At 46.8% G+C, this 26142-nt stretch overlaps 1 protein-coding gene and 1 pseudogene across 1 annotated transcript; one reads left to right on the top strand and one right to left on the bottom strand.

Moving 5' to 3' along the window:
* Positions 1-661: 661 nt before the first annotated feature.
* Positions 662-18181, top strand: ELOVL2 (ELOVL fatty acid elongase 2). The gene is made up of 7 exons (XM_068994202.1): positions 662-720; positions 6481-6668; positions 10345-10422; positions 12891-13062; positions 15526-15650; positions 16094-16228; positions 18062-18181. Exons 1-7 carry the CDS (start codon positions 705-707, stop codon positions 18179-18181), a joined length of 834 nt encoding a protein of 277 aa, XP_068850303.1. The 5' UTR covers positions 662-704.
* Positions 5252-5718, bottom strand: LOC138069766 (large ribosomal subunit protein uL23 pseudogene; annotated as a pseudogene).
* Positions 18182-26142: the final 7961 nt, after the last annotated feature.

The raw sequence follows: 26142 nt of genomic DNA on the forward strand, positions 1-26142 counted from the left end.
AGACTCTCCCTGTGGCTTGCACACAGACATTTCACACATCCTGCAGGTGTAAACCCTATCTGTGGCTTGCGCACAGACGTTACGTGCGTCCCACGGGTGTAGACTCTCCCTGTGGCTTGCGCACAGACGTTACGTGCGTCCCACGGGTGTAGACACTCCCCGTGGCTTGCGCACAGATGTTACGTGCGTCCCGCGGGTGTAGACTCTCCCTGTGGCTTGCACACAGACATTATGTGCATCCTACGGCCTGTGGCTTGTGCAGACATCACGTGCGTCCTGCGGGTGTAGGCTTCCATGTGGTTTGCTCATAGCCCAGGAACTGCAACGGTAGGAGTTGTTTGTGGAGAAGCTTCTACCTCTCTAAGCATCCTCAAAGGAGATGGGACAGTCAGTCACCCTTGAATGTTTGAAGGTTCCAAACTGTCCTCCAGGACTCCTCTTACCTAAGAAATGGAAAGAGAAACTGTTTCCTTCCCAGTCCTTACAGGCTGGTGATGGTGAGGCCGCATCTCTGGTCCACCTCCCGCAAATCTCTGCAGTCAGAAGTCCCCGAGGCCAGGACCCTTGGAGATTCAGTCAACCGTGTTGTTGGCAGTGGTTCATTTTGAGAGATTCCAGAAGCATCTGCTTAAAGCATTTTTTCTTTTTCTTTTCAGGAGCATCTAAAGGCCTTTGATGATGAAGTCAATGCTTTTTTGGACAATATGTTTGGACCTCGGGGTGAGTGAGAACTTGAGAACTTAAGGTGGAAGGAGCATTGTCTAGTTAGAGAAGAGGATGGCGCCCTTGCAGGTGTCTTGTGAACAGTCCAATGCCTACCCCTGAGAGAGCTGCCACCCCTCCCCCGGGGCCCCTCCTCCCTTGAGAGACCTGCTGCCCCTCCCCCCACCCCACCTCCCTTGCAGGGCCCCCACCTCCTGCCCTCCAGCCTCTCCCGGGGGCAGGAACACAGTGCAGTGCCATCGTGCCTCTGGTCCCTCCGCAGCTGCCATGGTGGCAGTCCTTTCCTTCCAAGCCTGCTTCTTCCTCTCCTCTCTTCCTCCACCCGCCTCCCACCTCCTCACACATGGTCTCTCTGCCCCTCCCTGTCCGATAGACTCCCTCTAGACACGCTGGGCTTTCCCTGCCCGGAGCCACAGTTTGGGCTCCTCGGCTCCCAGCCATCCTGAGGGTCCCGGTGGTTCATCCATCACCGCCCACTCAGACCACAGGGGACCTCCTGGACGCAGCTGCCCTTCCTCGTCATCTGCTCAGTGGCAGCTGCAATAAGACTTCAAAAGCCTAAGTCATATTGTGCAGACTCTAGCTTAAAACCCATCAGGTCTTCCCTGCATCCTCAGAATAAAACCCAGCTCCTCCTGGACCACGCAGCCCTGTACTGTCCGGCCCCAGCTGTCCGCTCTCCCCATGCTCTAGACATCTTTTCCTTCCTCTGAGCGTAAAATTCATTCCTATGCTGCTGGTCCCCAGCACGGTCAGCTCCTTACACCGTCGGATGGCCGCTTAACCGTCCCCTCCTCAGATAGCCTTTCCCTCACCAGGACGGCAGAGATCTGCCCTTGAAAGCAGCGAATCTTAAACCTCTCATCATGCTCTGTTTCAGCTTCTGTTTATTTCCTTCATGCACTTGATTAATAGCTCTTTCTTCCATGAGGACAGGACCCATGACTGGTATCTCCAGGGTGTCTTAATGGTCCTAGGAACCTATTAGACACTATATATTTTGCAAATAAATGAGGAAAGTCTCAAGAACATGCTTTGTTTCCCTTGAGCCTTGCTGGTTCACAGAGCTGGAGAATTTACAAGTTGTCTCCTCAGCATTAGGGGCTGGGAGGAGAGGGAAAAGAGGTTTTCCAGTTTCTCAGAATCTTTAAATAGAATCATGCAGAGACACAGGCTGCGTAAACTATCCTGAGCAAGTGACTACTTACATAGTGTTAGTGAATAATACTCTGATTGTAGGGAGCTTTAAAATACATACATCTGTGTATTCACATTGTCCTTGGTCTTCGTTTTGTTTTCCATCTTCTCCTTGTGATGATGCCAGAGGGTGGGCAGGGTGGGATACTGGTCCCCCGTAGTCCGCTCTGTGTGGCGTGCCCTCTGCGGCACTGCTGTAGCAGGCGGTGTTGAGGGCATGGCACTGCAGCAAGCACGCGGGGCTTCTGGGTGACCAGCCAGCATGTGACATCTACACCAGAGTCTTAACAGGCAGTGTCTGAGCCAAGGTCACACTGAGCTTTGGCATCAGTAAGGTCACTGTCACCTGGAATTACTTTGACGGGGAGCAGTTAAGGACAGGATTGCAGTTGTTTGCTCAGTTTTGGTCATTTTTATGGAAATTCCCTTTGCTGCGAGGAGACTGTGAGGTTGACAGTTGACTGCTGATCAGGTGACGTCTACGGTGGCAGGAGGCTGAGCCTCCCGGCTGGCAGGCATCCTCCTCTCCCTTGAGAGGTGGCTGGGCTAAAGTCGTGTGGCAAGTCCCCTGGGGAACCGACAGACGTCCCCAAGCCTTTTCCGACTGTACCCGTGCCATGTGGGCACCATCCAGAGAGATTGTTCTGGGCACATACCTGACCCCGCTGCAGAGTTAAGGTCTCAGGTCCCAACGACGATGATTTGTAAGTGCTGGTCCTGGGTTTCGGTTAGGGCAGTTGTGACCCTCCCTGACAACCGTGGCCACTGTTTACAACGACAGCCTCCAGCACTGTCTCCCATGCTTGACCTGACCTGTTGATTGGCATGCATTGAATGACTGTTTCCTTCACCTCCACACTAAGCAGCTGTAAGATATGAGTGAGACTGAGTAGAAATACAAGGTAGTCTCACCTCTCAGAGTACACACTGTGGCTGGAGCCTGAAACCAGAACCTCTGAGACAGAAAGCACGGAAGTCAACCACGTGTGTTAGTTTCCGGGGCTGTCGTAGCAAAAACCCCACAGACTGTGCGGCTTAAGACAACAGCTGTCCGTTCTCTCCCTGTTCTGGAAACATGGTGTCAGCAGAGCCTTGCCTGCTCTGCGCTTTTGGGAGTGCTCTGTCCATACCTCCCACTCAGGGCTTTCTGGCCACTGCCCTGGAGCTCCATCGCTCCGTCGCCGCTGTCTCTGCCTCCGTCTCCATGTGGCCTTCTCCTGCGCCTCCCCTTCTTATCAGGACACAGGTCCCTGAGCAGGGCCCACCTCACCCAGCACAGTCTTATGTTAGCCGGCTTGTGTCTGCAAAGACCCTGTTTCTCAGTAAGACAGCATCTATAGAGACCATGAGTTTGGACCTGAACACACCTTTCTGGGGGACACTGCTTAACTCATAATACCATAAGCAGAGGCAGAGTAGAGTTTAGTGCAAGTGATTTAGCTGTTTTTACTCAGTTTTTCTCTATTGTAAACCAGAGATAATTCCGCCTATAGGATGGAGTTATCCATCACCTTGACTGTGGTGTTGGCAGCACAGGGGTTTGCATGTGTCCAAACTCATCAGATTGAACACAGGAAGAGTATGCAGGGTTTTCTGTATATGTCAGTGACAGCTCTATACAGCTGTTCAAAATAAGATCACCTATATAGTTAGATTGCTTTGAGAAATTTAAGTTAACACACATAAAAGGCTTTAGGACTGTGTGTGGCACAGAATCAGTGCTCAGCAGATGTTCATTATAAACAGTGCTACAGCCACATGGGCTTCCCTGCCGGCTCAGATGGTTAAGAATCTGCCTGCAGTGCAGGAGACCTGGGTTCGATCCCTGGGTCAAGAAGATCCCCTGGAGAAGGGAACCCACTCTAGTATTCTTGCCTGGGAAATCCCATGAACAAAGGATCCTGGCAAGCTACAGACCGTGGAGTCATGAAGAGCTGGACACGACTGAGCGACTAGTGCACACACTGTCTCCATGATGACATGCAGACTGTAAATGATGAGTGCTTTGTTACACTGAAGAGCTGTAGTTATGGAAGAACAGGGGGAATTGGCCAGGCCCTTGATGTGGGCCTTGAAGGATACGCAGGCTTTAGATGTGGAGGTGGACGTTAGGAAGAGGCATGGTGTGCAGACCTCAGGACAGATGGTTAGAGCCCCTTGTGCGAAAGGTAACTTGTTAGTTGCAGGAATGCTCCCCTTACCTTGCAGCTGTGTCACAAATGGGGGAAGTTCACAGCATCAGTGATGACACAGAGCTCGAGAAGGCACTTGGCTCACAGAAACTGTGCTCTGCAGGACGGGGTGTGGAGAGCCCGGGGCTGCGTGGGGTGGCAGGAAGCAGAAGGGGAACTGGGGCTCTGGGGACCCAGAGGGATTGCGGAAAGGGAGAATCCAGCTCCGACAGCTCTGTTTACAGAGATCAGAGTCAGTGCGCAGTTCTCATAATTCTGGGCCAAACCATTTTCTCTCTGTAGACAACAACAAAAAGGAGCAGAACAGAGAACAAAAATCACTTTGTGCCTCCAGTTATTTTCTAATTACTGACTGTATTATAGTTCTACTGTGTGTGTTTTCTTTAGGTTTTTTTTTTTTTAATAGTGAAAACTTTTATATTTGGAATCAGCCAGCTGGACTCAGTTTCAGTTCAGTTCAGTCACTCAACTGTGTCTTGACTCTTTGTGACCCCATGGCCTGCCGCATGCCAGGCTTACCTGTCCCTCACCAACTCCCGGAGCTTGCTCAAATTCATGTCCATTGAGTCAGTGATGCCATCCAACCATCTCATCCTCTGTCGTCCCCTTCTGCCTTCAATCTTTCCCAGCATCAGGGTCTTGTCAAATGAGTCAGTTGTTTGCATCAGGTGGCCAGAGTACTGGAGTTTCAGCTTCAGCATCAGTCCTTCCAATGAATATTCAGGACTGATTTCCTTTAGGATGGATTGGTTGGATCTCCTTGCAGTCCAAGGGACTCTCAAGAGTCGTCTGCAATACCACAGTTTAAAAGCATCAATTCTTTGGCTCTCAGCTTTCTTTATAGTCCAACTCTCAGTTTGCTGCTGCTAAGTCGCTTCAGTCGTGTCCAACTCTGCGTGACCCCATAGACGACAGCCCACCAGGCTCCCCCGTCGCTGAGATTCTCCAGGCAAGAACACTGGAGTGGGTTGCCATTTCCTTCTCCAATGCAGGAAAGTGAAAAGTTAAAGTGAAGTCGCTCAGGCGTGTCTGACTCTTAGCAACCCCATGGACTGCAGCCCACCAGGCTCCTCCGTCCGTGGGATTTCCCAGGCAAGAGTACTGGAGTGGGGTGCCATTGCCTTCTCCAAACTCTCAGTTTAGATGATCCCAATTTTGTTGGCAACATCCAAGCATCATAGTCCGGAGCCGGTCGAACATATGCCTTCTTCTCTCTCTCTCCATTAGGCCTGATCAGGGTGTTGACCTTGACTACGTCAGCATCAGGGGGCTTCTTCACAGCCTGCTGGATTGGGCGCTTGTTGGCCTTGACACCCACAGTAGACACACGTGTGGTGTGGCCTTCTGTCTTCTTCACAGCTGACTCGGTGGTGAGGGGGAGCTTGACGATGGCGCAGTGGTCTAGTCTGTTTCTCTTGGGGGCGCTCTCCGAGGACGTGTGAGCTGCCTCGACCCACAGTGTTCTGGGCCGCTGGAAGGTGGGTGACGTCCCTTCTTTGTTTGTGGCTGTGGACACCTTTCAGCACAGCTTTCTTGGCCTCAAAGCCTTTGCTTTGGCTTCGGCTTTAGGAGGGGCAGGGGCTTCCTTCTTCACCTTTGGTGCCATCTTCGTGAAAAGCTTCTTTAGGTTTGTACACGTTCACTCTCCAGAGTAAGGGACACTTGCCTCCTGGCTGTGCGTATTCTTGGTCCACGATCAGATCTGGGTCCTTGGTTTGTTTCCTGTTCTCCATTCCGAACCCTCAGCTCCAAGGCTCATTCCAGCCTCTTGCCGTCGCCCTCCTGTAATCCTGCTGCCCCGTTTGGACCAGCTGGACTCTAACCACTCCTGGTTTCTATACAGAGATTCTAAGCTGACTCCAGGGGGTGTGGGTGTTAGGAGCTGGGGCGCAGTATGGACGTGTGCTCTGTTCTGCCTCCCAGAGCCGCTCCGTGGAGGCAGCAGCAAGGTGCAGTGACCCAGGAGCTGGATTCACATCCTGACTCAGCTGCTAACTGCCCGATGGCCTCCTGCAGGTGCTAGCGCTTTCTGAGCCGATTGTATGGGACAGCGTAACACACATGCTTGCTACTTACTGAGAGTAGACACAGAACTCTGCCACTTAGACATCTGAGAACAGTTACTTCCCACCTCTTATTTGTTCACTGTCAGTGTTCGGCCTAAGCCCTGTTCGTGCCGTGGAACCTTCCTTAACTGTTTCAGCCCCACTGGTTTCTTCTTCCTGATGGAACCCGTATCCAGCTTGCTCACGCTGCGGCCCACGGTTCCCTGCTGGACCCGGTGCAACACGCGCGCCGCACGAGACGGCCTCTCCTTACTAAGCACGCAGGGCGCTCTGTGGGATTCTCACTGGGTGTTTCTTTGCAGATGCTCGAGTCCGAGGCTGGTTCATGCTGGACTCCTACCTCCCTACCTTGTCTCTCACCGTCTTATACCTGCTGTTGATATGGCTGGGCAACAGATGCATGAGGAACAGACCTGCTCTTTCCCTCAGGGGCGTCCTCACGTTGTACAATCTTGGAATCACACTTCTCTCCGCATACATGCTGGCAGAGGTAAGTGTCCGCAAAACAGTTACGTCAGGCATTCCAGAACTTTACACGGTTTCTATCAATACTGATCTTAAATATCTCAAGAAGCTGTTCCAGCGCCTGATATTATTCCTTCCAGATGGGTGGAAGTCTTTGTTTCTAACTTGAATTTTTCTTATTGTAATTGAGACCTATTTCTTTAGTCCTTAGTCTTTACTTGTAGTTTAAAGTCACGTGAAATTTCACAAGAAAAAGAACAAGTAATGATGGCCCTGCCTATACAACCAAAGATTATTTACTGTAATACAAGAGAAAATCTTAAAGTGTTAAACAAACCTCGAGAGAGAGAGAACTAAAACAGAGTGTTTTTGGAGAAAAATTAGGATAAAATCATTCATAAATATTATAAATGACTAATAGTGGCACACATATAGCTGCCTTCCTGGGGTCCTTGGATTCTGAATGAAAATAAATTCTTGTCTGAAACATAGGCCCTCTCACCCATAGTTTTTAATCTGTGTTTAATTAGTCTAATATGCACCATCCTAATAATGGTTAGTAACCATTATCTAAAATGACTGTTCTGAAACGCTGATTATGGGATTGGAGGCATCAGAGTGCATGTGGCAGAACTTGGGATCAGAAAGGCCATCCTGACAGCTCTAAAATCACGCCACCTGAGTCCAAAAGGGGAGCTTTTATTTCAGTTTCCCTCCTGGGTCAACTTCAGTTCACTGGATGAGCTTGCGAGAGAGTAATTTACGGGTTTTTTCCTCCCTGTGCAGCAGGGAGAGGTGCTCTTCCTGGGCTGGGTCTCAGCGGCCTTGCGTCTGCAGGGCCCGCCTCGCGGTTCACTCGGTCAGTGGCGCGAGCCCTGCTTGGAGCTGTTGGTGCCTGGAGGCAGAAGACCCGAGCGCAGTGGCAGCTCTCCACGTCCTCCGCGGCCCTGGGGGACTCACTCAGCCAGCTTAGCTGTAAGATGGAGACGCGACGTCCGGCCTGCCTCACTCCTTCGTGAGCGTCAGGACGTCAGTTCTGTTCAGCCAGCACTCAGCGAGCACCCGCTCGGTGCGGCCCAGGGGCCACAGTGAGGTCAGAGGTGGTTTCTGTTCTCCAAGAGCTCACAGACTAGCGCAAGTGCAGGAGACAGTCAGTCCTGGGATCAGGACGAAGTCCGCAACAGGCACCGACGGCAGGAACGAGAACCACAGTTCAGCGTCTGAACCGCCACATACATGTACGGGGTTTGTCTCTGTTAGGGAGAGACCCCCGCACAGAGCCCATTCTCCACTGTGAGCTTTAGCTCCCACTCGTCTGCTGTTTCTCTTCGCAGACTTTTCCATCTCTCAGTTCAAAATCACTGCTGGTGGTCGAGTGCCTCCTAGTCTCCTGACCGTAACCTCTTTTGGGGTTTAAGGTCTTCCCCCTTACACTACGGGCTGTATTTATAGACTAGTCAAGGGGTAGCTTACCTTAACCTTGCTAACCTGTTACACCCAGGCCAGATGTGTGCTTAGGCCAGGAAGCTGCCCTGAAACCACTAACATTGTTCCTGCAAACACACCCTGCAGGCCCTACACGGTGTCAGGTCGAGTCCCAGGCTCTGGAGCACAGCCTTGGCCCAAGTGCAAGAGGGAACACTGGACCAGGCGGGGTTGGGGAGGCCTCTCGGAGGAGGCGATGGCTGAGCTGCACGCGGTGATGAGAGCAGGCCAGGCGGGTCCAGATCTGGGGAGGCCTCGAGGCTGCGCCAAGCTCCGGGTGGTGTTCGAGGACCATGAGAAGCAGCAGTGTGCCAAGGAGAGTGGATGGAAGACTGGTGATGCGAGATGAGGTGGATGGGGGCAGGTTACCCAGGGCCTCGCCAGGAGCTTGGCTGTTCTTAGGAGGAGCCATTGGAGGATGTTAATGGAGCAGTGATGGGATCTTCAACATGGAAAATGGACTCGGCGAGTTGGGGCAAGCATGGAGGCAGAGGGTCTGCTTGGGAGCCTTGATGGTGCCACAGACACAGACACCAGTGGCGTGGACTCAGGCAGTGGAGATGGGGAGTGGATTCTAGTCATATTCTGGAGCGAGTTGGCCCACACCTCCTTAAGGCTGACAGCCCCATTTGAAAGCCTGGTTTCTTCCTCTTCAACACGCAGCTTGGGTGCTTCCTGCATACCAGCGTGCCCAGGGCATCAGGAGGGGTCTGGGGTGAGGCACTCTGAGCCTCCCCCAGCCTGGCTGCTTGTTCTGGCACTCAGTCTGTCAGATGGTTCTGCAGAGGCGCGGTGGGGAGGGGACAGCCCGGGGACAGCTGACTAAGCAGAGCATGGCCTGTTCTTTCCTACTGTGGTGTTGCTATTACGTAAACACGGTAGATGGTAGAGCCCCAAGCTGCAGAACAATAGCCTGACCATGGGGATTTTTAATTAATCTTTCTGAACAAAGTTAAGTAACTTTATTTTGAAAAAGGCAGAAAAAATTTACATACACTTCTAGATATTCCTGGATCCACTGGGGCCTCCCACTGGTTCCCATTTGAAAACAAGCATGGACAGCTCTGGGACCTGAAGAAGATTCAGTCTCTCCTACTTTCCCTGGATTCATTTATCCTGATAATCTATACTTATCACGATGTTAACTGGGGTGATTTTGTTAGAAGAGAAGCAGATGAGGATATGGAAGACTCACGAAGGTTCTGAAACATCCTCAGTGTTCTTCGAGTTTCTCTCTTTTTCTTGGTGTTGAGTTCATTAACATCCCTCCCTCCGTGCTCTAACAGTCGGTATCTTTACACCTTTTTGATAAGATACAGAAAATTATAGGCTTTCACATATAATATCATACGTAAATCAAAGCCAAAGGCCTTATAAGTCTAGAATTTCAAGTTTGTTAGTTACAGTGAGAAAGAAGGCAGAAAACTTTCATAGAATTTCCCACAAAGAAAGTCCATTTCCTTAAGCTGTAGAAGGAACACTAGACAAGGACTTAGAAGACCTGAATCCAGTCATCCTTCTGCTACTTACAGTCGGGTGATCACAAGCAAATAGTCATTGAGGACTTTCTCTGTGCCAGGCATTGGACAAGGAATTGTGGTTGCAAAAAATGAGCAAAGAAGGAGGCATAGACTTTATGGAGCTTTTGTTTTTTGAGCATAATGGGGAAAACAGATGTGTATCAGTTATAATCGCACAAATGACTGATTACTACATAGCATAAATACAATGAAGAAAATGATTTAAGAATGTCTGTGAGCCCTGGTTTTCTCATGGAAAATGGTAATAAATACATAATTCATAACATTGGGATGATCCAATAACAAATGTTTCTATGTAAGCCAATAAAGTACTAGAATTTTAGTGTGGTTTCTTCACATCTGTTTACATTTAATTCTATATTTTATTGGTAGAGCATATGATTAGATAATTGCTTACGGAAAATATTTTGTTACTGAAATGATAGCTAAATTCTGTTTTTGGTGGCTGTGAAGGTTAGAAGTAAATCCTATATTAACCAAAGATTTTAACCACTGATACCAGTTCAACAGCAAGAAATTAGGTCCTTTGATAATGTGTGTTTGGGAACAGGATTGAGTAAAGCTCATACTGGGGAGAACTCAAACCTTGAATAGATGCCAATCAGAAATATGAATAGGAAGTTGAGTTTTCGTCCAAATTTTTGCAGATTTTTTCCTCCTTTGTTTCTTTGGCAGCTTATTCTCTCCAGTTGGGAAGGAGGCTACAACTTACAGTGTCAGGATCTGACCAGTGCAGGGGAGGCCGACATCCGGGTGAGTCAGCTGTTTGTAACCGTTTCTCACTGGAAAGGAGAGAAAGCTTTCTCCTCCCAGAGACGAGGATGGAGGCTGGGCTTAGATAAGAAGGGGTCTCTGTCCTAGTAGAAGTGCTCACTTGGGGGACAGATGGGACAAACCATGGCACATCCACCCAGTAGATCCCTTTGCAAAGTGGAATGAGGATGACCTCTGTCCTGATACAGAATCATCTCGAGGATGGAGCTCAGTGAAAACAGCAACCCACAGACCATGCTTATAGTACAGGGCCTCATGTGCAGAAAATGACAGGAATATGCGTGTCTTAGCTTTTAGTTTATTCTCCCATTGTTTCTTTTTAAAACCATAAGCAAACACGATGGTTTCCTTTTAGGGGAGGGACCAGGGCAGAATAGACAGAGGTGGAAATTGGACTTCTCTGAATGTCCCTTGTCTAATTTTCAGAAACAGTAGGTGTTTTCACATAATTATAAAGCAAATTTAAAAAGAATGCAAGGCAGCCTCTCACTCCACATCTTGGAAATAAAATAATTACCCATATATTAAGTTTCTGACATAACCACCCAAGGAATTCTTTCATGTGCCTTTAAACAGTGTTTTGACTGCATACCCTGAGCGAGATGACCTCAACGGCATTCAGTAATTTGGAGGGGGGCGGGCGCTGCTCTTATTAATAAAAATATTGGTATTGCTTTTTGTGGGACTATTACAGGTATGCTTAAGATAAAGTACATAATAATGTCAATATCATTACAACTAATATTTGAAACACAGAAAAGAGAAACCAAGACTCAGTAATCATAGATTTAAATCAGAAATATCAAAATGAACATTCTTTCTAAAACGTGGTTTTTTTAACTCTGTTCACAGGAAAGGTTTAGTTAGTCTCTGAGAAACCAGCAGTGATACCCACATCATGCTCTCTAAATATAATCCAACAGGAGGGTTTAGTGTTCTTAGAGAGTTGACCGATGCCTGTTCAGCGGGTGGCGGGGGGAGATACATATATGAGAAGAATCCAGGACATCATGTGACAGAGCCAGGAAGCTGGGGTCACGACAAGAAGATGTAAGGGCCAGCTTAAAGGGACTCCCACAGCTAAAGTGGGACAGTTTGAGTATCAAAAGGAATACTGACATTAAATTTATAAAAACTAAACAGGTTTAAAATGACACTAAAAAAAAATCTTTGTTACCTTTTGAAGGTTACTAGGACACCAAGTAATTCTAGAAAAAAAAATTGAAAAGAATCAAACATCTATCCTGCCATTCATATGTAAGTTTCCAAATAGCTAAAGAGGAAGACCTTCCCTGGTGGCTCAAACAATAAAGAAACTGCCTGCAATGCAGGAGACCCAGGTTCGATCCCCTGGGTCAGGAACATCCCCTGGAGAAGGGCATGGCAACCCACTCCAGTATACTAGCCTGGGAAATCCCACAGAGGAGCCTGGAGGGCTATGGTCTATGGCGGTCACAGAGTTGGACACGACTGAGTGACTAACAACATCTCACCTGCCATGTAAGTTTCCAAATAGCTCAAGAGGAAGAGCTATTTCTATAAAGACAAAAACATGCACATAAGTATAAAGAAAATTTGAAAAGCACCATTTTTCACCTTCTAGTGAAGGGTAATGGGTCCAGACAGCAGTCATCTGTAAATGCTGAAACTACTGGGTGAAAGTTGAGTGGAAGCTTCACGATGATTAGGTCAGGCTGTTAACACCTGAACTCTGTTGATGTTAGTGTCAGTGGGACAACCAGAAGTTGGGTACCTCTTGATGTGATTCCATAGGAAGTACACAGACCCACGCCTGAAGTACAGTTGACCACTAAACCACGTGAGTTTGAATTACACGGGTCCACTTAATACACAGACTCTCTTCAGTACTAAAGTGCTGTACAACCCGACACGGAGGAACCACGCTACGGAGGGCTGGCTGTAAGTTATACACGGACGCTGGACTGTGCAGGGGGTCTGTGCCATGACCATCCCTCCCTGCCCCGTTGTTAAGGGTCAACTGTAATCTTACCTGCAGCCTTAAACCTGAATCCAGCTAAGCCTCTGTCATTGGTCTTTACAGAAAGTGTGGAGGATAGAGAAACAAGTTTAAACAACACTAGGAAAAATAAATCACCCAAATCCATACTATTAGGAATTCTATACAACTGATCAAGTTTAAGAAATAAAAGATCGGAAAGAAAACAGTGGAGCACAGAAAGGGAACAGACTTTCGGTCCCCCCTCCCCAATACTTTGGAAAGATACAATAATTCCTTTCACTAGACGGGGCTGGGTTGCTGGGAATAAGGAATAGCTGGCAGCAGGGACGCCGGGTGAGATGGTTCTTGCTGGTCTGAGAGCTGGGCAGGTGAGCCGGGGAAGCATGGCCTGGCGCCCGCAGGGGCAGGCGGCCCCGGGCGGCGGCGCAGCTCACCCTGTCTTCCTCCCGCTTGACTTCTCGTACAGGTAGCCAGGGTGTTGTGGTGGTACTACTTCTCCAAATTAATAGAGTTCCTGGACACAATTTTCTTTGTGTTGCGGAAGAAAACCAGCCAGATCACCTTTCTTCACGTCTACCATCATGCCTCCATGTTTAACATCTGGTGGTGCGTCTTGAACTGGATACCTTGTGGGCAAAGTAAGTAAACGTTTGTCAGTTCTGTGTAATGGATCTCCTGCCCATCACACAGGGAAGCACATGTTTGCTGGTGGCCGTTTCGTTTCTCATCTTTGATCCTGGCAAAATCTTTGAGTATTAGGATAAATTTTAAAAGTGTTTTCTCTTCCACGCACCATACGTGTGATGGCAGAAGCGCATGTCCCAGCTGGAGCAGGTTACCCCACGCCCTGGGGCGGTAGAAACACAGCGCCTTCCAGTCACGACCCCCGAGCTGTGGTACAGATGCAGTCATTTCAACTTTGGGGGCTTGTTTATCCATTCTGAAAAATTAAAATCACGTCCCTCTGACCCACCAGAGCAGTGGCTTTCAATTTTTTTTTTTTACTGAGACATCAATAAGTATTATATTATATTACAACCCAGGGTACTCATATTGAATGAAACAAATTTCATGAAACAGCATTTAGCCTGGCTCTTTGTGATTCACTTTAAAAAAGAAAAAAAAAAGTGACCTCACTTTTTAAAAAGCTAATAACTCTCACTGTACTGACTTTCACAGTTGATGTGAGTTCTGACCTGCAGTTTGAGAAACAGTGCTCGAGAGAGAACAGTACTTTTCTAATGGATATTTATTGTTTTATACCCAAGAATTCAAAAGTATTCTATGAAAAATCAGGTGAAACTCAGGTCAGAATGATTTTGTCCTGGGATATAGGAACTTGTAGAGATGATATTAAAAAAAAAAAAAACCTAGGGGTATCTGCAGTACACTGACTATGAAGATGTCAATTTAAACTCCAGTGTGAAGTAAGCTTGCTGCAGGTGCAGTGGACAGAAGAGACCCTTTTCCACCTCTCCTAGACTGACATCCTCTGGTTTGAGTTTAGTTACTAAGAATATAGACTATAATGTAATCATATGTAGACTAAAATCAATACCAAAGGACAGCTGTCAAGGGTATTAAAAAAAGTTTCATTTATAAATCACTAAAGAGTCGGACACGACTGAGCGACTGAACTGAACTGAACTGAAAGCATCTGAAAGTCGATCTTAACCACTGTGTAAAGACATTGTGTTTCATTCATGGGGATTCTATGTGTGTGATAGTTTCTGTTCAGTCTAGAATACTATGAAAATTATAAGCAGCAACTACTTTTTAAAAATTAATTGACGGAAATGAAAACTCAGGTTGGTTAAAAAAAAAAAAAAAAAACAAAGTCACTCATATTGTGCTGCCTGGTAGTCTGAAACTATATTTGTGCTTTCATATAAATCCAGTGCCCTGACAAGTCATTCCAGCCAGTGTATAAGGACTTGCTAGATTCCTGGTGCTGTTTCTCTTGTCATATTCACTGACTTGCATTGATCTATCCAAACTGTTAATCCAGGACTGGTAAACCAGGCAGGAGAATTTAAATTAATTAACCCACATATGCGCAGTGCCTTCTAGCTTATATAGTTAATCCCATCACAGCCTTAAGCGGTAATTACTTATACCAATTTTCCAGATAAGAAACAAAATTTACAAAGTAATACATGCAAGGGGACAAAGCTATTTAGGTGGTCCTCCAGCTGCACAGCCTGTCTCCTCTCCCTGGGGTTGGCAGCTCACAGACCAACCGCCTGGATCCCAGGCCAGCCTGTCGCGCTCACCTTGTGCTGCGCCCGGTCCGGAGCCCTTCACCTACGCTGCTTCTCACACCCTGCTTCCCCGCTCCTGGGCTTGTGCACTTCCTCACCTCTTGCATTTCAATCCTTTGACCCTTAGTTGACCCAACACAGAACTTAGCCCTTGCTCCTTAGTTTCCTGAAACACGACTCACCCACGTGGATGACAGCACCTGTCATGAGGTGACGGCAGGGGATGGGGGGGGGTGCCCCGGCACAGCTCAGCACAGCAGGTACCCAAAAGTGTTAGACACTCCTTGTCCCAGATGTCCAGGAGGCTTCCCGGCCACTGGGAAAGTCCCCAGCCCACCTCAACCTCTTCTCATCCTGCGGGACCTTCCCCGATTCACCTTCTGCAGCATCTCCTGGTTCTAGGTCCCTTCCAGGGAGATTCCATTTACCTAATTATGAAGGGCAGAACATTTTCCCTGACTCTCGAGCGCCCTGTTCAGCCATGTACAAAGGCTACCATCATACAGTCTGTCTACAATCCAAATGGCTGGAAGGTTTAGCGAAAGCAAACACATGTTCTCTCTCAAATTCTGTTTCCTGGTTAAATGGTAGTCATGACAGAGACAGCATAGCCCTGGCAAAATGGGGAGTAAGCTGTATGGTTTTCAGAGTCCCAGCCAGTCCCAGGTGAGTCCCTCTCTCTAGATGTCTGGTTGACTCCTGCGATGATGGCACAGGAATCGGGGTGAGTTCTGTGAGCGCCGTGTTGTTTGTGCGGTTATGACGGGAGGAACAGTACTTGACACAGAACGGCCGGTCCTGCCTCCCAGAGGAACGATAATGCCTCCTGTGCTCTCCTAGGTTTCTTTGGCCCCACCCTGAACAGCTTCATCCACATCCTCATGTACTCCTACTACGGGCTGTCCGTGTTCCCGTCCATGCACAAGTACCTCTGGTGGAAGAAGTACCTGACGCAGGCCCAGCTGGTACGTCCGCCCCCCGACGGCTCTGCTCCGCGGGCCGCGGCTGCATGTTCGGTCCCTGCCCTGGAGGCCGGAGGCTTTCCTGTGGGGGATGAGGCTGCCAGTCTCTCTCTAAAAACGGGCTTTTAAGAGTGAAACCTTGTTAAAGTGTCCTTCGTGTACGAAATGCATCCTGTGCGTGTGGAATATGCAGCTAGCTCATTCCTTGCTGTGAAATGTAGACGAATACTTTTGAAGTTATTGTCTGCTGACGCGTTTCTAGCTAAATGGCCTGACCTGATGTTTCCCAGAGAAAATTAACAATGGCCAATTTTACACACTTCCTAACTTCCGAGCAAATTCCCGGAGAGGAGAGTGGGCCCCTGGGGCGCCTCCGGAGTTGTCTCGCCCCGGGAGCAGGCCTGCAGCTGCCTGAGCGCAGAGCGAGCCACCCTTGCCCCCCACAGGTGCAGTTCCTGCTCACCATCAGCCACACCATGAGTGCCGTGGTCAGGCCCTGCGGCTTCCCCCTTGGCTGCCTCCTCTTCCAGTCTTCTTACATGATGACGCTGGTCATCCTCTTCTTAAACTTCTACATTCAGGTACGTTTAAACTCGAACAGTCAACAGCAAAACATGAGGCTGAGCACCTCTGCGTTACGTTTTTAATTGTACCAGTTAAACGTTGCGGGAGTGCAGGCTTGTTGATCAGTTCAGATAACAGAGGTGCACAGAGTCCACCCTGCACCCTGCCTTCTCAACTCGTCTCCCTGCACCCTCCTCCATAGGATAACTAACCCCTGTTACTGGTCTGGCGGGCATTCTGCCAAACATTTTTCAATGCATGCCTGTGAAGTTTCATCAAAAATACTATGCATTTGAATCTTGTATTTGCACCAGGCTGCCAAAGTCTGACCTGTGAAAGGTAAAACACTGTGTATAGTAACACAGACCCAGGAAATCTCTATGAATGGAGGGAACATGGACTAAATGAACCTAACGGTGAAAACCGGTTTCCATTAGCTACTGCAAGGGTGTAGGCTTACTGTTGATTTGAAAACATTCTTTTTTTTGAATTATTTTTTTACTTTACAATACTGTATTTTCTTTTGAGGTGAACCGGGATGAGAAGGTCACATTGACTTTTCCTTAAGTGTCATTTTCTTTTTAACAATTTAAGTGGAAGGGATTTTCAAAATGCAATTTCAGAGCAGCTCTGTTCTAAAGAACTGATGGCAGCGGCGACAGCACAGGCCGCAGGTGGTGTCGATTTTAAATTGCTCCTCTGTGGGCTGCGGAAATAGAACGCTTCATAAGAAAAACGAGGATATACAGTTTATTCAAAATGGTACTTCTGAAACTGGATTGACTGCATTTTCTCCCACAAACAAACAAGTGCTCACTGACGTTAGTTTGGGTTGACTTTGAGCAAATGTACGGTGGTTTTATACAGAATGCGGCTGTGGGAGCAGAACTTCTGATTGCTTTTCAGCTCTTGTGTTTTGGAAGTTGGACTGGCAAGGCTTTGTCTTCTGTGAGATAAAAGTTTCCTTTGAGACTTTCTAAAGAAGCAACCATTGATAGAACCAAACAAAGCCACCCCTCTCCTAAAAAAAAAAAAGATGAATGTTGCTAGCAGACTAAGCAATTCGCCTTGGTGTTGAAACTTGAAGGAATCATAGTCCAGCAGTGGGGAGCAGTGGTGCTCAGAGCCACAGTCAAGGTCAGTCCTGACCCTGAGTTGGTAACTATTCGCTTTTTTTAAAAAAGTGAGATCATATATTTTGTCTGAATAGGGAGGCTGTGCCAAGACACAAATCAAGCCAAAATCTCAGGTACCAGTACTTTTGAAATAATAGCACTTTTTCACTTGAATTGTATTTTTTTTAAATTTATATCCTTAAGTCATAGTGCATACTTGAAAGTTGCTAAGAGACTAGATCTTAAAAGTTCTCATCACAAGAAAAAATTCTTGTGGGATGGTAAGTATGGTAAATCCTATGTGTGGGATGGTAAGCTACACAGTGTGACCATTTAACAAGCATTAAATTATTTACAAGCATTAAATCCTGTTATACACCTGAACTAATGCACTGAATTTCACTTATACCTAGATTTTTTTAAAAAGACTTCCAAAAAAATCATTCCCTCCATGTAAGCAACTAATGCAGAATTTGAATGCTAATCCCATAAAACAATGTATCAGTACTAACCTGATGTGGGTAAGGTAAGACAGCTTTTCATTGGAATTCATGCATTTGTCTTGTTTTCAGTCAGAAGCTTAACAACCATCATTTAACAAACAAGCATTCTTACTAGAAAGTTCAGTACCCAGTGAAATCATGCATTGTTTTAGACCCTAAGTCACATTACAGACAAGGTTCTATTAACGAATCCCTTTCTCTTTTTCTCTTCAACATGTACACCTCCCAACAGACATACCGGAAAAAGCCAATGAAGAAAGCCGTGGAAGAGGCAGGGAAAGAAGTCAAGAATGGTTTTTCCAAAGCCTACTTCAGTGCAGCAAACGGAGTAATAAGCAAGAAGGCACAATAAGGGTCGCGTCTCAAAGACAAAGCATATATAATAGCCTAACAGATCCGCTTGTTTTAAAGCAAAGACTGAATTGAAAGTTATATATGTTTTAGCATAAACTAATTTCTTTTGAGTTTATAAATCATTTGTACCCAGAATGTATTAATATATTGCTGTTGGGTTGATCTGTTAACTGAATGCTTTCATCAGCAGTGAGGCGAGAACTCCGCAGAACTCAGAACCGGTGCGCCTTCTCTCCTCTCCCCACCAACCCAGCCCCCCCCCCGCCCCCCCGCCCCGCCGACCTAGCCCCACACCCGGACACAGTCCCCACCACGCCTTATGCACCTGCAGAGCTGGGACACAGGGAGCGCTGTTTCTCACAGCAAGTCTGCAAATAAGTTAGTTTTGTTCAGATTAAAATGTTTAAAACAAAATGTTATTATCTTCTAAATACAGGGTATGCTCTAATCTATCTTCAGCAATAATTGTCAGTACACAGTCGGTCCATTTGTTCCTTTAGGAATCAACCCCAGAAAATATTAAAATGGTCACATAGATGGACAACCCAGCAACCCCTTCTCTCTCTCAAGTCTGTCTTGTGTCCAGAATCTCAGATTCCCACAATTACTCCTAATTCTCAACTTAGTGACATGGTAATAGTTTTTTATTCCTTTTTATTTTGAAGAAAAATCTCCCAAACCCTCATAGTGCAAGGGCTCTGGATAGGCCTAGTTCTTCTGTTTTAACTGGGTTTCCTTAGTTATTCATGTATTCACATCTACATCCTATGTTAAGGTACCCTGGGTTAGGATAACAGACACTGCTCAGTTTTAAAAGTAGAATCCGAATTTTGCTGGCTATCTCCTCTCTGAACAAGGACTCAAGCCCAGTGATCTGCCTCACTGGGCCCTTGGAATGATCTGTCCCTGGACTCTCTGTAAGTTAGAATTAATAGAGCCTCGACGGCAAAATAGATGCTGACCTTGTCAACGATTTCTTATGAGCCTACTTGTGAATATTATCCCCAAACAGCTGCTGTTTGTCTTTACAGGTTAGGTTTTTGAAAATAGGAAGAAAGAGAGGGCTGTGGAAAGGTTCCAGCCCTGCCCGCAGTAAAAAGCGCCGGTTTGGCAAACCCAGCACACCCTTGCCCTGCTGGCGTAACCCGAGCCCCACAGAGAAGCACACAGAGGAAGGCGAGAGGGACCACTGCTTTCTCCCCACGGGCAGGGCGGTCCATTAAATTGTCCCAAGAATAGAAACAGGGTATTTTCCGAAGATCTGATACAGATTTACACCCTATAAAATAATTCATACCCTGTAAAAACGAGATTTGCCCACTTTGACACTCTATCTGCTTTCCTACCTTACTTTAAGAAGTTTTTAGGTCGTAACATTGACATTAGAGGCTTGAATGCCCCAACACATTACAGCACAAAAGGACTTTGTCCTTTGGGGACCATTTCTGTTTTCTGAGCTTCTGTTTGAAAAAAACATTTTTTAAGGGGAAAACAAAAACACAGACTTTGGTGCCGATGTGTACACTGACACTTCCAACGTGTTTCTTGTAAACGCCCCACGGGGTTCCGCTGCCCTGAGAGGCAACTGGCCTTCCCAGCCTTCACGGCAAGGGTGTCGTGCCCTCCAGCCCCTCCTCTGCCAGCAGGCCCATTTCTCCGGAACAGACATCTTCCGTCTGACGGCCACTTTCTCTTGGGTCTTTCTAGTCTCCTAAAGCTGACTTGTTCTAGGGTGCTCAGCCCCCTCCTTCCATCACATCAGGCCTGCACAGCTGTAAGTACCGTGCCCTCCCAGAAACTCACTTTAAAACAAGGGCTCGCTTTGAGTATGACTCTCCCTGCTCCCGTAACAAAGTCCATGACAGACGGGAGGAAGCCCCTTGGAGGAGCTAGACTCTGGTGCAGTTTTAGGTCTCAGACGGGAGCTAAAATGTTATCAAAATGCACTCACCGCAGGTCAAAAGGAGGCTCAGAAGGCAGAGGTCACGGTCAGCTGCTGTCTCCAGCTTCCCCTCAGTCATCAGGCCCCGGCTCTGCACTCAGCCTTGCAGCTGCTGTTCCAGACGCTCCGGTGGGTTCCATCCCCGCACAGCAAGGACAGAGGCATCCTTCAGTCAAGGCAGACGGCCCAGACAGCTGGAAAACACTGATCAAAGGGGAAGCTTGGTTAGTTTACACTCTCCAGCTCGATTTGGATAGAGGCTTCAGGATGCTTACTTCTGACTTGATCTGTAATCCTAGGGAAGCTTCATGAAACACTTAATAGCCTTAAACCATTCAAGGGCTGGTTAAAAAAAATAAATACAGAGTTATGAAGTCTTAGTCACAAAAACTGAATCAGGTAACTATCTTCACCTGTTATTAAGTGTTACAATTTTAAACAAAATGTTTACTTTTAATGTGATTTTTCTAAAGCAAAAGCTGTTTTTTTAAAAAAACAACTGTATAATTTGTTAGAAAAAAAGGGAAATGTTTTTCCCTCAAATTTCTCCTCACTCATAAGAATGAAAAGTTATATAATATGGTAAGCAGATGTTTATTCCAATTTTTCAAACAAAAGAATGTTCACTTACTGGAATTAAATACAGAAATCTCAACCCATCAAAATTATATACTAAACTATTTAGACATATTGAGGGGGAAGTCCCCCCCACATTGGTGAAGTATTTTTAAGGCAAAAGTTTACTATGATGGACAGAACTTCACTTCTTGTGTAAGAAACCAGTCAGTTCTTTCCAGTATTTCCATTTCATTTTACGTTTCTGGGGACTTCCTTATTTGGAAAATAAGGATACTACTTTTTTTATTTTCCTTGGAAAACACATATCTTAAGAACATAGTATCATGACTGAGGTGGCCAGGGAGGCAGAAGAAGCCATTTTTCCTTTGTAGATAAAAAGCATCTGTATAATTGTTGTATAATAAATTGATTTTTACACTAAAGTATGTCATGATTCCTTTTATTCGCTTCAAAGAAGTTAAAATGTGTTCTGCATGCTATTCCAAGTGACCTATTACACAGGAATTTTTTTTTTTTAACAACAAAGTTATATTTTAGCAATTAATTTTGCAGGTGTAATCCATTTCAGTAAGCAGTGGGCTTTTATATAACAATGTCACCTTTATGCAGTATTCATATACCGAGTTAAACTCTTTCAGAAAATGGTCATTCATAAGGAAAAGTTGAGAGTAGACTAGCAGAGAGGATATGGTGGTGGTAATGGTACAGAGTCTACTTGCCGATGCAGAAGATGTCAGAGATGCAGATTTAATCCCTGGGTCAGGAAGATCCCCTGGAGAAGAGCATGGCAACCCACTCCAGTATTCTTGCCTGGAAAATTTCATGGACAGAGGAACCTGGCGGGCTCCAGTCATGGGTCACAAAGAGTCGAACATGACAAAGCGACTTAGCATACTGCACAGCAAGCAGAGGATAGAAAGGTTATAACAGAAACAGCTACACAGAATGACCCAGGCAAGAGTGCAGGACTGGCTGAAGAGGCTAGACGGCACAAGCAACATGGGGCCACGCTCTGCAGCCCTGGGCACTCTCTTTGCAGAGTCAGGCAGATAGGAGGCTGGTGCAGCAGCTCAGGAGTCGGTCTGAAGCCTGAGACAGACGTAAGGTCGTGGGGCAGATCAGAGACTGGCATGGTGTCGATGTAGAGAGTAGAGGTTTAATGTGATGTTGACAGCAACACGCAGAATGGTACAAGAGAGGGCTCCAAGTCTGCTTAGGAAGTGGCTTAAGTTCCTGGACAGTAACAAGGATGGGGCAGAATATCCTGAAGAGCAGGAGCGGGGCAGAGTGGGAGGTGGCCCTGGAGAGCGGAAACTTCACCTCACCTCCCCAAACGGGGGCCAGAGACCTCCCCATCACCTCCTGGGGTTTCCTTACCTTAAACAGTGGGTGCAACCAGTTCATTAAAGCCTAGTAACTTGTTGCAAATTAAAAGCTGCTTGTACATGACAAACGTTCACCTAAATAAGTTTCAGTTTCTCAGTATAAAGAAAAATTCAATGTGTTTTTATTATTCAGTTTATTATTACCACTTATTATTTAGGATTTCTTCAAAATCAAATTATATTCACATTAAAGAAGAATTCTAAAAATAAAACATAAAGGGTTCTACTCCAAGGCAAGTTAAAATAATAATCACTCTTACAACACCTAAACTACACTCACCTAAAATATCCCTTGACCTTCAGTAACACATGACTTTCAGTCATGGGTTGGGGGGGGCGGTGGGAAGCAAAAGCTATCGATTTGTAGGTCATTTTTCTGTCTTGAGAGGCAGCACTCAGGAAACACTGGGATGACATCAGGGGGACAAGCAAATATGAAAGTCAAACCCTCACTGAGCACTTTGTAAATCAGTCAGTTTGGCTCTTAGAAGCAACCCACTGGGAGCCCATTATAACCCTGTGTGTGGGTGTCCCCAGCTGCTAAGTCACGTCCAACCCTTTGCAACCCCACAGACTGCAGCCTGCCAGGCTCCTCTGTCCTTGGGACTCTCCAGGCGGGAGCACCGCAGTGGGTTGCCACTTCCTCCTGCAGGGGATGGAACCCACGTCTCCTGCATTGGCAGGCAGCTTCTTTACTCCTGAGCCACGTGGGAAGCCCTGCTATGACCCCATCTGAAGCCAATTCCCGTCTGACAGTCCAGCCCAGCTGCGGCAGGCAGCTTGGCATCTGCACACACCAGGCTGACCCTGAGACGGGGGCTGTGCTCTTGTGTGACCAGTTACCACCACTCATCCTTTTACACTCGGCTTGTTAACCCAGCTGACCCCCCAAAGGCATCTGAATTTGACACCTGAGCACTGAAGAACAAAAGGAAAAATTCTTCTGCACGGTTCTGCCTAGACTGAGTTCACACATTTCAAGGGAAATGAACTTCACTTTCCTGTTGACTGTGACCCTAATGATAAATATCACAAGTTGCAAACTTCTCTGAAAGATTTAGGCACTGTCCCAAAGATGGTCCATGTACAAAGCTAGCCTTTATTTTTTAAGTCCAGTTTAATCTTATGAGCCTTGATAAACTCCGGAAATAGTCACGTTCAATTGCAAAATTCATCAAATCTACCTTCCCAGTGCTGTATGTTATTATGGTGATACAGAAGTGACCCAGATGAAATATTTGCCCTTCCAAGTTCATAGTCTTATAAAGCAGATGGAGAAACATTTAAATAAAAAACAATAGAAATATGGAAAACCACTTACTGAGAAAATTTTTCCAAAGGAGATAGTGTCTGGGCTTAGTTTTGAAGGGTGAGGAATTTTCCAATGACACGGGAAGGGAACTTAGTCCCAGCAAATCCCAGAGGTTAAACACCTAGCATTCTACCAGGACTCACCATCCTTCCACAAGGATGAGACACTTCTCCAGTGCCCCCCATGTGGCTGGCATTGTACCAGGGCTTTGGAATAAAATAGTGAAGAGATCAAACAGGGTCTCTGCTCAAAGAGCTCAGGTTCAGGGTGGAAGATGGGAGGTTGAAGAGGGAGGGGACATATGTATATATCTATGGCTGATTCATGCGGATGTATGGCAGAAACCAACACAATATTGTAAAGCAAGTATCCTTCCATTAAAAAAAGAAAAAAGAGCTCACAACTAGTGAGTACCTCCTAGAGGAAAACAGGGGTTACCGCAAAACTCCAAGAACATGCTGTTGATGCTGTTAAAGGTGTCAGGATTTGGTCTCGCCCTGTCCCATGGGGAACCAAAGATGAATGCTGAGACCACTGTTTGTGCCTGATTCAGCTCCCAACACCACTCTGCTACTCCTGGCTAGAGAAGAGCGACCCAGACAGCTGAAACGCCATCACCGCATGTGAATAAGCACACTTTGGGAGTCTATTTGAAGTTTTCCCTTCTTTTGATAACAACTGCACTGTGTATTTGTATGCAAGCTGAGAAGCAGAAGCGCTAGGTGACAGCCACGTAAATCCCCCAGAACCTGACCTCACATGGCTGCAGGAGTGAAGGAGGAGCCTCGGGAAGGCAGCTATCATCAGGTGTGATGTGGGTGCTCAGCGTGCACACCACAGACATTCGGGAAGAGAATATGGACGTGGGCTGGGGAAGACTGAGAATGAGCCTGAGCTGCAGCCCATGCAGACAGACTGTCACGTGCCTCTGACCTCAGTGGTGAGGGTGACCTGCAGAAGCCAAGGCCTGTGTCCCAGAGCCCTGCACATACCTGGCCCAGGAGGAGGAGCTGATAGACGGCCGGGGAAGCAGAGCAGCTGCAGGGCCAGCACGTGCCTCAGCGGGAGCCTGCAGACCGGCCATGAGGCAAGCGTGCAAAGCGGCAAGCCCAGTCCTCTGCCCGCAAGCCTCCCCTTGGACCTCCGCTGTGGCCACTCTCACCAGAAAGGTACAGGGGCGTGAGTCGCCCTGCCCAAGTCAACAGGTCGCAAAGCCACCATGTCCTGTGGCAACAGTCAAAAATGCCCATGCACGTAGGGAAAGACCCAGCGACCCCAGCTGAGCTTACCTGAATCCCCAGCAAGAGAGGTCTCAGTCAATAGTGGCAAGTCCTCCAGATCCAAGATGGTGTCTGCTTCTGCTTCTCTATTATCTGGTCAGTAGTAACAACTGTATCATAAACGGGAGAATCAAACTATTCAAGGACCAGAAACGTAAGGGCTAGGCCAATTACAGCTGGGCCTCCGCCTCAACAGATCCCAGTTCATGTGGAAACAAGTTTCTCTGGCTTTCCTTGACCCAAGGCGAAGCCAAGATTTTTATCTTAATTAGCATACTCATTTTCTAAAAGCATCAGAATGCTGAACTGACACCTACTGTCCATATGTTCTAACCACTCTGACCCCCTTCCACTTTCCTGCTACACATAGACACATTCACAGACACACACACACAGACACACACACACACAGACACACACACACACAGACACATGTACATTTCATTCCGTAGTTGAGGTTCAGCTACACTGGACTGGAGACCTTCTGTATTAGTCAGTATTCTCCAGAGAAAGACAACCAATAGGACATAGATACAAATATCTTGTTTATTGTGATCCACACACTCAAAGGCTTTGGCATAGTCAATAAAGCAGAAATCGATGTTTTTCTGGAACTCTCTTGCTTTTTCCATGATCCAGCGGATGTTGCCAATTTGATCTCTGGTTCCTCTGCTTTTCTAAAACCAGCTTGAACATCTGGAAGTTCATGGTTCACGTATTGCTGAAGCCTGGCTTGGAGAATTTTGAGCATTACTTTACTAGCGTGTGAGATGAGTGCAACTGTGCAGTAGTTTGAGCATTCTTTGGCATTATGCAGAGTACATCATGAGAAACGCTGGGCTGGAAGAAGCACAAGCTGGAATCAAGATTGCCAGGAGAAATATCAATATCAGATATGCAGATGATACCACCCTTATGGCAGAAAGTGAAGAGGAACTCAAAAGCCTCTTGATGAAAGTCAAAGAGGAGAGTGAAAAAGTTGGCTTAAAACTCAACATTCAGAAAATGAAGATCATGGCATCTGGTCCCATCACTTCATGGGAAATAGATGGGGAAACAGTGGAAACAGTGTCAGACTTTATTTTCTTGGGCTCCAAAATCAGATGGTGACTGCAGCCATGAAATTAAAAGACACTTACTCCTTGGAAGAAAAGTTATGACCAACCTAGATAGTATATTCAAAAGCAGAGACATTACTTTGTCAACAAAGGTCCATCTAGTCAAGGCTATGGTTTTTCCAGTGGTCATGTATGGATATGAGAGTTGGACTGTGAAGAAAGCTGAGCACCGAAGAATTGATGCTTTTGAACTGTGGTGTTGGAGAAGACTCTTGAGAGTCCCTTGGACTGCAAGGAGATCCAACCAGTCCATTCTGAAGGAGATCAGTCCTGGGTGTTCTTTGGAAGGACTGATGCTAAAGCTGAAACTCCAGTACTTTGGCCACCTCATGTGAAGAGTTGA

Source organism: Capricornis sumatraensis, chromosome 22 (assembly GCF_032405125.1).
Source record: "Capricornis sumatraensis isolate serow.1 chromosome 22, serow.2, whole genome shotgun sequence".
NCBI lineage: Eukaryota > Metazoa > Chordata > Mammalia > Artiodactyla > Bovidae > Capricornis > Capricornis sumatraensis.